The 13,210-nt window shown below is 49.4% G+C and overlaps 1 protein-coding gene across 4 annotated transcripts in view; it reads right to left on the bottom strand.

Moving 5' to 3' along the window:
* LOC138503575 (golgin subfamily B member 1-like) overlaps positions 1 to 13,210 on the bottom strand; it is a 1,546,163-nt gene that overhangs the window by 240,915 nt on the left and 1,292,038 nt on the right. For all 4 annotated transcript variants that reach the window (XM_069623402.1, XM_069623405.1, XM_069623404.1 and 1 more), the window contains one exon: positions 6,183 to 6,342. In XM_069623402.1, coding sequence (XP_069479503.1) covers positions 6,183 to 6,342 — 160 coding nt within the window. The remainder of the gene's footprint in view (positions 1 to 6,182; positions 6,343 to 13,210) is intronic.

Genomic DNA, 13,210 nt, shown 5'->3' with positions numbered 1-13,210 from the left:
GGAAAAAGGCATCCTTGAGGGTCAAAGACTGAGCTATGTGGCACACAATTTCTGGGAATGTTCACACACACTCCTGCTTCTATGGTCTTCAATTTAATTCAGAGTGGATATCTTTTCAGGAGTGTACATACTGTGTGAGTGTGACTCGTTTCTATAGAGGAGCAGCACAGTTCGATGATGCAAGAGCAGGGCCTTGTGTGTGCCAGGGAAAATTGTTAGTTTAAAAAGTACGACTGACTGACACGCGACAGGGGATCAGTGAATCATAAGCAGTCAAAGCGAGCTGCAACAGTGCTTAGCTTTGTTTATTCTCATTATACAGTTTTGTTGCTTGGATTGTAATTGCAAAGTAAACTGTCCGCTTTTGTAACTTCAAAGCTTTTACTTTTGCAACTAACACGGCAGGACTGTGGTGTCAACTGAGTCGGTCTGATGGCCTGGAAATGTATAGCGGTCAATCCTGCGCCTGCAAGTGCATGATACCAAACATCCCGCCCATCCCCATCCACAAATCAGAACAAGCATTGGCAATGCCAACATTTTGGGCTTTTGTGTAGGCCTGGGAAAGGCATTTGCCAGGCACAGCCGTAGTGGTATTAACTACCCATTGTTGGTAGCAGGTGCAAAATGGTGCGAGTACCTGGGCATCCAATGGCCGTGTCTGGCAAAAGCTTAAAACATATGCCCATGTAAAAAATGTTGTCTTTGCCAATGCTGATTTTTAACAGGACACGGATGGTGCTTATACATCGAGTGACTGAAGGCAGGCCTGGTAAGACAATTTGATTACACCAGTAGAGTGTTTACAACTCCAGTTAAGTCATTACCTCTCAGAAGACTGCTTTGACCAAACACTGGAAGGCACTCTGAATGCAAAGCCTGATGGCAACGCTTGATTAATGCTCAAAGAGTTCCCATGAGGAGGTGTTTTGGGCAGGCAGAGGCATGAATGGCCATAGAAATGAGCATGGCCATTACCAAACAACACCTGCAGACACTGGGCCTCATTACAAGTACATCGGTCCGGACTTAACGCCGCCGGTATAACCATACCGTCACCGTTTCCGCGTCTGACCAATCATGACCTGCGGACCCGGAAATAGCACCACCCTCAACCGCCACCGCAGAATTTAGGCTCCCGTAAACTCTGCCTGCACGGAAACCCCTCCGTTACCATCAATACTAAACACCGTGAGCATCACAACTAGCGCGGACATGGAAACACTGCCTGAAAAATGGCGTTAAAACCGTGATCACGGTGGCGGTACCGCCGCCACCGCGACCAAGATGTTAAACAGTGCCTGCTGACCTGAATCAGGGCACAGGTGCACCAAATCAGCCCAGCTGGACCCAGCGGGCCACTGGGAGCCTACAAAAGGGCCACACCCAGCCCAACACAAAACAGAACCATGCAGGCAGCAGCTCTAGTAGCATTGGGACTGGGCCTACTCAACCAACAGGCAGCACTGATGGCAGTAATGTTGCAGAGGAGTAGGCGGAAGCGGAGGAGGCGCAGGCGGCAACCACCCAACCTTGTACCCATGGCAAACCCCATTGTCCAGCCGGCACCACCCCGCAGGCAGCCTGCAATACCACGCATCAGGGCCTCACCCTGGAACCTCACCCCAGGACAGATCCACACACTATACCGGCTGGACCGTCCAACAATCCTGTACATCACTGCCATGATAGAGGACGACATCAGCAGCCACATAGACACCCCCACCGCCACCCCCACCCTTGAAGGTTGTGTCTGTTCTGCATTTTCTTGGCACCGGCACCTATCAACACACAGTTGGTGAGCTGCACGGCCTATCACAACCCTGTTTCTCCAAAATCCTGGTACAGGTACTGGATGCCCTGTTGTGCCATGTGTCGGAACAGATAGCCCTACCCTGTACCCTCCCCCTGGTAATTGCCACCAAGATGGCCTTCCATGCCATAACAGGCATGCCAAATTGCATAGGTGCAGTCGACTGCACCCACATTGAGCTGACAGTACCACGAGCAATTGAGATGGTGTTCCGCAATAGGAAACAGTACCACTCTGCAATAGGAAACAGTACCACTCACTGAATGTACAGGTATGTGATGCCACGCAAGTGATAACACATTGCTGCACACGTTTCCCGGGCTCAACCCATGACTCAATGGTATTGCGGAATTCCACATTGCCACGGTACATGGAACGCTAGGCTGGACAAAGCACATGGCTATTGGGCGAGTACAGCTGCCAATGCACCGGCCCTGTGGAAGTGGTGTGTGTGTGTGTGTGTGTCTAGGGCAATGAGCAATGTGAGTGTGCCGCTGTGACTGCACATGCATCACCCCCACGCCCATCAACTGAATATACAGCAGAACCCAAACATCACAAAGCAACACACGACAGGTTGCCAGAGTGTCCCTGCACACACCCTGCCACATGACACACACAGCCTGAACTGCCACTGGCACATACACCTGGAGCCACTGCAAACACCCACTCACAATATGCAACACTGCCCTCCCAATGCACATAATGCCTGTACATGAGAGGTCCTGCATCGACTACATCATCACGGTGGACTGACTCTTCCATGTGTGCACATCACTGCACAATGCCATACTCACAAGCCAATGTCACCCGCAGGGCAGAGTAAACATGCACACAAATGCGTTGGTCAATGTCCAGTTGCCAACGTCCTCTACAATGGCCAAAGAACAGAACCACACACCGGTCAAACCACTGCATGCCACATATGCATGAATTAACAATGACACAAGATTGCACTGCATCTGATGAAGACATGATACCACAAACACTGACATGTTCCCCCCATCTACATCCCATGTAGGTGATGCTGGATATGCACTCACGCCATGGCTGATGACGCCCGTACGGAGGCCAAGGAACAGGCATGAAGAGGCGTACAACAGGGCACATGTCCGCACACGTGGCATGATTGAGAGGACATTTGGACTACTGAAGGCCAGGTTCCGCTCTTTGAGCAGATCTGGAGGATCACTGCAGTACAGCCCAGTGAAGACAGGTAAAATCACGCTTGTTTGTGCCATGCTGCACAATCTGTGCCTGCGCAGGAACATTCCAATGCCCCCAGACGCAGATGATGAAGATGGGGATGGAGACGGAGATGGGATGGCACAACCACCTCCTGGGGGTCCACTAGATGGACAACGAGCACGGGATGCACTGATTCGCATTTACTTTTGAGAGACAGCACATTCACAGCATTGCTTGGATATGGTGATGCCAATAAATTAATTGTTGTACTGGAGATGAAATGATGGATGTCCACTCATGCATGTTTGTTTGAAATTATGATATATTGATGAATTAACAACAGGGAAGGAGGTGCAATGGTTAGAGAAGCTGTACACCCGTGCCCACCCACCACACAAACGTACCCACCCCCAACCAGGCCCCAATACTCAAACCCCCTTATGGTCCCCCCCCACCTCCCAAACATACCCACCCCCAACCAGGCCCCAATACTCAAACCCCCTAATGGTCCTCCCCCACCTCCCAAACGTACCCACCCCAAGCAGGCCCCAATACTCAAACCCCCTAATGGTCCCCCCCCCACCTCCCAAATGTACCCACCCCCAACCAGGCCCCAATACTCAAACCCCCTAATGGTCCTCCCCCACCTCCCAAAGGTACCCACCCCAACCAGGCCCCAATACTCAAACCCCCTAATGGTCCTCCCCCACCTCCCAAACGTACCCACCCCCTCACACCCTCTAGTCCACATGTGTCCTGCAGTGCCCGACACACATGCCATCATTTCCGTGTGCGCTTATGTGCTTGTGCATCCTTGCCCGAGAGCCCTGTTAGCCGACTTGAGCGCCTCCGTGGACTGGCAGTGATGGAGCTGGATGGGGTGGTGGTATTGGATGGCACAGAATCTGGAATAGGTGGCATATGTGCAAGATTTGCCTGTTGGCCAATCAACATGGACTCAATCATCCTCGAGGTGTTGTCATTGCCCTCGCGCACATGGCGTGCCAGGGTGACTATAGTGCTGTCAATGGACCTTGAGAGGCGACGTACAGATGTGCTGTAGCACTCCCTCTGCAGCCTAGATTCCTCCAGCTGCCTCTCCACCAGCTGGGTGAGGGTAGCCTGCTGCTCCTCCATCCGCTGCATGCGGGAATTTAGCTCTGCCATTGAGGGGGTAGGTGACCTCATAGGACTGTGGAGTGATGTGGGGCTGAACTCCAGCTGATGGAACAATTCCAAGTCATCCAGGGTGCGCACCTCCCCCTGTGGCCCTGTATCAGACTGCACTGCCGGGGCACTGTTGTCACTACATGCTGCCTCCTCTGCAGTGCATATGCTCTCTGTGGTGGGTTGCATTGGCATGATGGGTGCCCGTGGCACCTGTGTTGCATCAGGCAGCGTGGAGATGGTAGAGATGTTGGTGATGGTGGCCAGCACATGTGTTGCAGTTGCTACTGGGGGCAGAGATGCCGAACTGCTGGCAGCATCCTCCTGGGCAGGGGTACTGGCTTGCACACGTGTAGGAGCTGATTGCCTGGGCTGTTGTGCAGTATCACTGTCACTCGATACGGCTGTGGGACACAGAGGGCATGCATTTAGTTATGTGGTGGTGCCTGATGGGTGCATCACATGCATCATACAGGTTGATCATTAAATAGTAGCATTTACATGCATCTGCTTGTTGCCGGTAATGCATTGTCGCGATATGGGTCACCATCTGGTTCATGATGGGTCCTTTGGCCCCGTCATGCACTGCCTGGGGGGGGGTTGTTAATGGGTCCTTTGGCCCAGTCATGCACTGCCTGGGGGGGGGGGCGGTTGTTAATGGGTCCTTTGGCCCAGTCATGCACTGCCTGGAGGGGGTTGTTAATGGGTCCTTTGGCCCAGTCATGCACTGCCTGGGGGTGGGGGGTTGTTAATGGGTCCATTGGGCCACTCCTGGCCTCTACATATGATCATATGACATTCAAATGTGCGCACTTACCAGCATCTGCAGGTGGACTCACTCCTGCCTCAGCATCCCCGATCCCATGGATGCCCTCAAGGTGGAGGACACTGCTGCAGCACTCCTCCCATGTTTGCACCCTCAGTGGGGAAGGGGGTCCTCCACCTGTCCCAATGCTGCGTTGGCGGTGTGTGGAGATCAGGTTCCGCACCCTCAGCCTGAGGTCGTCCCATCGCTTGTAGCAGTCCTTTACGCACCTCACAGTCACGCCCACAGCGGTGCACTTGCGTGCTCTTTCCGCCCACACTTCCTTCCTCCGCTGCTGTGTAGCACGCCGTTGATCGGCACTGAACAGCATCTCAGCATGCCCACTATGTGCTCGACCAGAACAGTTAGCTCTGCCTCGCTAAAGCGCTGTTTGCACTGCCTCTGGGCTGGGATCCTGGAAGACATGCTGGTGGTCCCTTTTGGCTTCTCACAGTGTGGATTTTGCTTGTGCTGACTCTGGATGGCAACGGATTGTGCTTTATATGATGGCCGCCTCTCTGTTTCCTGTTTTGGCGATCATGGTATTTCCGGTTCCGTGTTCGTGGCGACAGTGGCGGAAACTGGTTTTACGCTACTTGTGGCACCGCTATGTCCATTTCCGTGGGTTTTTCTGTGACGGCGGTTACATCGTTTCCGCGTCCGTGTGGTGAGCGCGACTGACAGCACGTAATCGGCCGGTCTTTCTGCAACCTTGCGGACGTGGAAACTTTGTTACCGCCGCCGCGGAATCACCACAGTCCGGACCAGGGAAGTTGTAATGAGGCCCACTGTGTCCCTCCTCATCTCATTCCTCCCTATCTGTATTCCAATGCAATAGCTTTGGTTTATGGGAGTCGCAGGAGACACCCAACAGCCCAAACTAAAAATGTATATTGTATTGCCTTTCAAAAAAGACCACAAAAAGGAATCGCATGGGTGTCAACCATTTTCAACACAAAAGAACATACTCTTTAAAAACAAAAGAGAATATAAATATCACCTACCGGAATTTGCTGAACAACGAAATACAGCAATTGATTTATAAAGAGGTTTACTAGTTTACAAAGGTAAAAATAACTTCACCTGTGATAGAGTGATTTATGAATTAAGAATTTAACTTTCCACGTGTAATTACATTCTTTCACTTGGGAATCGATACATTTGTAAATTCTAATTTAACAGTTTGGAGCAGGAAAACATGTTTTCTACCTTCAATTCATAAACATTCGTGATCTGTGTGGACTCCTTTCCAGTGATTTCTTGATGAAACTTCTGCAATTCTGCAATCTTGCAGTCTTTTTCTGCGATGATTCGACTGCATTGATCTCGCAATGCTCGAGCCTCGGTAATAAGCAAGTTCCTTTCAGATCTAAATGCAAAGTTTTAAAGATGTTATCAAAAGAAACCAATAGGTGTAGGGACATGGTTCAGGACAAACATTTTATGACATGACTGCTCTCCAGCTTTGTTCATTTGAAGCTGTAATCTACGGTCTGCAGTTTTTCAATTATCTTCTGGCAAGCATTAATTTCATGTTGCTTGCATTCAAACTGTCAGCTTCACACAGAGAAAATGTAACACTGTAATTTTGCCTTTGGACTAAATTCATTCGGAAATGTAACTTCATTAAAAAAAATGGTTTTCAAAAGGGCGCCTGATGGTGCACTCGCTCGCACTGGCTTTTTAAGGCTGACGACAACAAAAGAATGATGTCAATTAACCAAATTGGCAGGACTATCCGAGGTGAAGTGACACACCTAGTAATATCAGACATCACATATCCGAGGTGAAGTGACACAACTAGTAATATCAAACATCACATATCCGAGGTGAAGTGACACACCTAGTAATATCAAACATCACATCACATCACATCACGGGTTGGTTTGGGGAAGCTCCCACTAAGAGAACATCTCCACAATCTCCTACTCAGTTTTCACTCACATAACTCCTGCGGAGCAAAACATTTCAGAGGCTCCAGTTCGGCGCAGACTTTTCACTGCCGGAGCCGGTTTAGCGTGGCCTGTTCGGCACGGCAACTTAGACGCATTTTTAGTTAAATTGCAATTTTAATAAAATAAAACAAATATTGAATTGGGGCTGTTGCAAACCCTGGCCTGCATAGCTGGGTGACTGATGAGTTAATCGCAAGGCCATAGAGCTCTTATCAAAGATTGCACCAGTTAATTATATTACGCCATACCAGCCTTCTTAATGGCCCACATTCATATAAGTAACTGGTGCAACTGAAACAGATAAGAACTCCATAGCCCAGTCGTTAACTCTTCGGTCTCGCATCCCTACAGGCCAGGGATCGAGACAGCTTCAGTATTTAATTTTTATTTGTATGAAAAAATGGTGCTGTCATGCCGAAACATGCTGGGGCCAAAACATGCCAACGCCAGACCGGTCGGGTCCAACAGGCCGCTCCAAATTGGTTGTGCCGAAAAGGGGTGTACCGTGACCCCTGCGAGAAAACGAAGCGCATCTGCTGGCCAAGTGAGCCGCTGTCACCTGGTTGTTAATCTTCCAGAGCCACAGGAGTAAGGACTCCCCTCCTAGGTTAAGCGAGACGCACACGCCCATCGTTTTGATGCAATGCTCTGAAACTACCCACCTCGAGGCAGTCATTTCACCGTATTTGGTAACACAGCTGTTTTGCTGAATTTTTCTAGCATGGGGGGACAGGTTTGGGGAATAGATCAAATTTATCTTTACGGTAGTTGGGGTAGAAGGGTAGGGGAAGGGTGGGCAGGGACTTGCCACCAATAAAAATGCTGAAACAAATGTGGAGAAACGGCTGCAATGACGAGATGGGCTACATTCGATTGCTCAATGGTGGACTGGTTTGTGAGCATAGACAGTAGAACCTCTGATTGATGTAAGAATTACCGCCATGCCAGAAAAAATGCAATGACTCATGAGCTCCAGTAAAGTTGATATAGAAAAACCTTCACAGCCTTTCCAAATAAATCACTCGCCCTCAGATCCAGCAGGTGAGCTCCTCATCCTACTAAACAAGCATCCATTATCACGGTGGAGGTTCGCCTGAATGGCCACCAAAGCAGGTCCTTGCAGACCTGTGAGCTGGGCAAAATACTGCCGCTCGATCATGTCCCCAGGACCCCATGTGAAGTACGTCCACTGCCGTTTCAGGGGCCACTGCAGCGACCGTATCTGCAGATGCGTTGCTTGGTGGGTTGGGGGGGGGACTAAGGGGGCTATAGCCCCTGGTCTTTTGTTTGTAGCCCCGGATAGAATCTCAGGAGCTACAACAAAAAGGCTAGCTAGCCCCCAGTTCTGACAGTTCCGAGATTAACGTAACCCGGGGTCTTTTCCAGACCTAGCAACACCCCTGTGTATATGCAATTTTGTTTCCTGAACTACTAAAGATGATAGACACCATGCGCCCTTGCATTCTCAACAAAATTGCAGATGGGAATTCTGCATTTGTTTACACAAGGGTGCTATGGTCTGTCTATCTACCTGGGTGAGGGAAATCCATGTTCTGCTTCAGATCTGGGATTGTCCCGATGAATAGATTTGCGTGGGTGGAATAAGGAAGCACGTTTTCAGGCCGATGGAAAACTATAAAGAATTAAGAGCACAAGTCGTCCCGAATCCTTCAATAATTTTTTCAGACCTGTCGCAGAAGCCAGGTATCCAGGTAAGAGGACATGCACCCTGCTAAGATGGGCCACCTACATCATGACATTAATCATGGGTGTTGCTAGGTCTGGAAAATATCCTGGGCTACACTAATGTCGGGACTGTCACGACTCGGGGCTACGAAGCATTTTGGTTGTAGCCCCTGACCTATCAGGGGCTACAACCAAAAGACCCGGGGCTATACCCCACTCGCCCCCCCTAGCAACGCCAGAGACATTAATGAACACTTGAGGGAGCACCGCAAATTGGTGTTGAGCACTTTCCAGTGGGTTACGGGTGTGAAAAAATGCAGCCTTCAGATCCAAAGACAGGAGCCAATGTTGTAGCTCCAATGCTTGGAGGATCTGGGCAAGGGTCATCATCTTAAACTTGCCCTTTTGGAGAATCTTGCTTAGAAGCCTCAAGTCCAAAATGGGTCTGAGGCCCCTCTCTTCCGGTGGAGCTTTAGGAAATCTTTTTGTTTTAGAGCATTCCTACCTATTCTGACACCCCCTGTATCCGTCAATGGCTTGTGTGATCCTGAACCCAGTTTTGAGAGTGAGATATATTTCAAACAGACTCCTTGACTCAACTCACTTGCTCTAGGGACACTGTCCCCAATATGTATCCTCTTTGCTGCATCAGTACTACCACCATATGGGGAGGGTCTGTGGGAAAACACGGTTTCCTCTTTAATTTCATTTTGGTGTGCGGGTGACATTGGTACTGTCATGATGCCCGCTCCCGGGGAGCCGATTCAAGCCCTGCGTCCCTGAAAGCGGACATCCAGTCCCCAAGGAAGGACCCAGCAACCCCATATAGGGGCCCTTTGGACAGTGTCCTGGCGCCTATGGCGCCAGGCTCATTATGGGAGTGCTTGGGTGCACTTACCTGATGCAGACCATGCTGCAGGATCCCGGCCTCCTTGAGGCCTGAAAGGAACTACTTTACCTGTGGGACTAATTTACCATCTGGCCGTGGTCGGGGAAGGATACATACCTGATTGGAGGAAGGATACATACCTGGAACTTCTTCCAAGGCTATTTAAACCCCACCCGAACAGCCACACGTGCTTCACATTGTTCTGCATCTAGCAGCTGGACGCTCACCGTGTCTGCTCCTGCATCCTGACTTCTGCCACGCCTGCCAGCATCCTGGATCACCTGCAAAGGAAGAGAAGAAGAGAACAGAAGAAGGAAAAGTCCTTACCTGCTAAATCCGCATCCCGGAGACATCTCGCCGACAATCCTGAAAAGGAAGACTTTTATTTAAAAGCTCATCCCGTCGATCGCTGCAGCGCCGCATTCCACTCACCTTTGCAGGGCGCCTCCATGTTCAGCAGCGATCATCCGGATTCGCAGTCACGCCCCAGCGCCTAGGGAGAAAAAGACAAGAACAAAAGGTGAGAGAGAGAAGGGAATAAGGAAGGCTAAATCTCCATGTTAAAGACTTACCTGTTGATTCATTCCCTCTTCATTTCGGGTCCGCGCCGCATCCTGGCATTTCCGGACCCCGGCCCCTAAGGGGAAAAAAGACATCAGCATTAATGAGCGAGTGAAAAGACATTACCAAAAAAACGCTCATTAAAGACTTACCTGATTTCTACAAGGATTTCACCTCTCATCTCGGGTCGGTGCCTGTTCCCCGGCATTCCGTACCCCGGCCCCTATGGGGAAAAAGACACTAGCATCAGTACATTAATGCATGGACACAAGGGGAACCTCTTATCAAAAAAACTTACCTGGAAGCCAAGCAAGTTTGGTTCTCACCAATCCGAAAATCCAGTGAAGTAACTGGATACCAACGCGCCCCTGCATCAGAAGCAGGATGGAGAGCTTGTCCTTCCAGACCCTAAGAAGGATACTTCTGCGAGCCAGACAAGCCAGATTTGGGGGCCCGGTCCAGTCCGTCTTCCGAACCCTGCGCATCACCTTAGAAGAGGTCACAGCAGCGCGAACCAGGCCAGCGCTTCCGTGGGAGTCAGGTGAGCGTTACAGGTACGTCCTTTTACCATTTTCTGGGCACACTAATGTGCCCCCATGTTTTTTGACTCCCACAAGGTAACCATTTTATTACTATGGTAGTCCAAGGTTGTAAACCTTGTGCTTTTTGTTTTTTCTGTCCTTTGGCATCTTCCTGTCTTGTCAAGTAGGAAATGGTGACAAATGGTCATGAAGTTTCACAGGCTTTTTGCAAGAAGCCTAGAAAGATGGCCAGTTTGCGTGGGACTCGGTATAGGGGGGTGTCTAGACCCAATACAAATTCCTGCAAAAGTGAGGTCATAGTTTCTGGGCAGTTGAGAGGGCTGCTGGCTGTCCAACATGCAGCTACTCCATTTTTGAATGTTGCAGATCCTTCCATTGATGGGCTGTAGTCTCCCAAAGCACCGAATTTTGGATACTAGGAGATGCTCTGGAACCAATCGTTGGTCGATCACCAAGAAGCAAGAATCCAAGGACAAAGATACCACTTGCTGCTAAAATCTAGCTACATTGGCTAAGTCAAACCACTGCACAGCAAAGCTCTGCCTCTTTTTTGGCTGGGGAGACTAACTTAGGCCACCCTCTCTTGGGCGAATGGGAACAACTAGTCCTCAGTACTGCTCCGTAGTGCTCGCCTCCTGGAACTAATTAGAGTCGCTGGCCTGTATCTGGCCATCACCCACTAGAGAGGGGGCATCCTCACTTGACAGATCTCATCTGGAAAGCAGCATGCTGGAGCTTCCCTCTGTCAAAAGATGGAAGCCTCCCGTAGCCTTGGTTCAATAGTCCCATCTCATTGGGGCTGCTGCCTCTTGGCAGTGTCCATTCAACTGCATCTTTCGTCTGCTGCATCCTCAAGGTCTCATTTTATCACAAAAACCCTGTCTTGGTTGGAACCCATAGGTCTCGCCTGGTGGTATGGCCAAGGATCTGGGAACTGGAGTTCAGGACCACCATACATCCAGAACCAAACCAAACACTGAAAGTGATCAAGGCCCCTACAACCTCGGGACCGATCTAAAACAATCAGTGGCGAGGACTGTAGTGCATAAAAGCTCTCATGTACCTGGGAGTTGTTGGTTTTTTCATTCTGAGTTCGAGGGGGTGGGTTCCATACTTGTTCTGGTGCTCCCTAGGTCCATATTGTTGTACATGGGGTTTAAGTCCAATCCTGCAGCTATGTCTTTTGATGGTGGAACCTTAGTCTGACCTTCCCTCCTGAGGTGCTTCTGGTGAACCAGGATAGGTTGATGCCTGTTCTCTTCAAGGGAAACCTGACTTTCCTTTATACAAACTCTTGGGCTGACCCAAGGACTACAGCTTGCATCAAGCCCCTTTCTTCTCTGTAGGCGAACTGTAAGTACTATTTAAAAGTAACCATTAAGCATCCAAGTATGATTGTTATGACTGATCTGCCCTTTACTGACAGGACCATGGCCGCTAGTGCAGTCAAGACTGGACTATGCAACAGTTTCAATCTCAGCCTCTGCCAATACCTCATGGAAATACTCCCTTTCTGGGTAAACTACTGGAAAAACTGGTCATCTCTCAGCTTAACCTTCAATCCGATTCTGTTGGCTCTCTCCATGACCATCGGTTTGGCTTCAGAGCTGCCAGAAGCACAGAAACTGCTCTCCTGAACATCCGTGAAGATCTGCTCTCCAACCTTGCCTCTAACATTTCCTCTGTCCTCATCCTACTCTATCTCTCTTCTGCCTTCGACACGGTCAACCATATCACCCTGCTCAACCGTCTCTGTGATAAACTATGTATCAACAATCAGGCTCTGGCCTGGCTGACCTCTTTTCTCTCTGACCGACCCTCCCAGGTCCAACTTGGATCCTTCCTATCATCCATCTCCCTCTCTACCTGTGGTGTTCCCTGGGTGTCTAACCTCTCGCCCTGGCTTTTCAACCAATACCTTTGGCAGCGATTCTTTTCAAACTATATATCGCTGATGTATCTGGAACACTAGCGAAAACTCATTGCTTTCCTCCCAAAATTAATGGCAATCCGGTAAATTGTCTTATTTATGCAGACGACCTAGTATTGATCGACAAAACAAAAGTTGGTCTACAGAGGTTATTAAATACACTAAAAACATACATGGTGGAAAACGATCTGAAGATCAACGTAGAGAAAACAAAGATAATGAAACTTGGTCATGTTGAGAGTCACAAAGACAAGAACTTCAAGTGGACAATAAATAATGCCCAGATTGAGGAAGTGAATGAGATCCGTTATCTGGGCATATTTTTCAGCACCTCGATAAGAGAATGGAGCTGGGTGACTGAACTTGGAAAAAGAATTAAAACCTTGGCTCTCCAAGGATCCAGAATTCATTCACAGTATGGGAAATTCTCCTTGATCCCAGTACGAACCTTTTACATGCAAAAGGTGATTCCATCTATAACGTTTGGAGACGAGACAGGCTGGAATATTGACCACAAGATCTGGGCAAAATTTGAAGGTCTGTTTTGGAGACGTGTACTAAGATTGCCTAAATATTTATCAATCATAGTCATACGCCATGAACTAGGGCTGGAGCCGATGCGTGGAACTGTTATTTGGAAATCGATGGCTCTGCTATGCAAGATGTCGTTGGAA

This window comes from Ambystoma mexicanum, chromosome 11 (assembly GCF_040938575.1).
Source record: "Ambystoma mexicanum isolate Mex_15411 chromosome 11, UKY_AmexF1_1, whole genome shotgun sequence".
NCBI lineage: Eukaryota > Metazoa > Chordata > Amphibia > Caudata > Ambystomatidae > Ambystoma > Ambystoma mexicanum.
The sequence above is the reverse complement of the archived record's forward strand: the minus strand, read 5'-3'. Positions and strand labels throughout refer to the sequence as shown.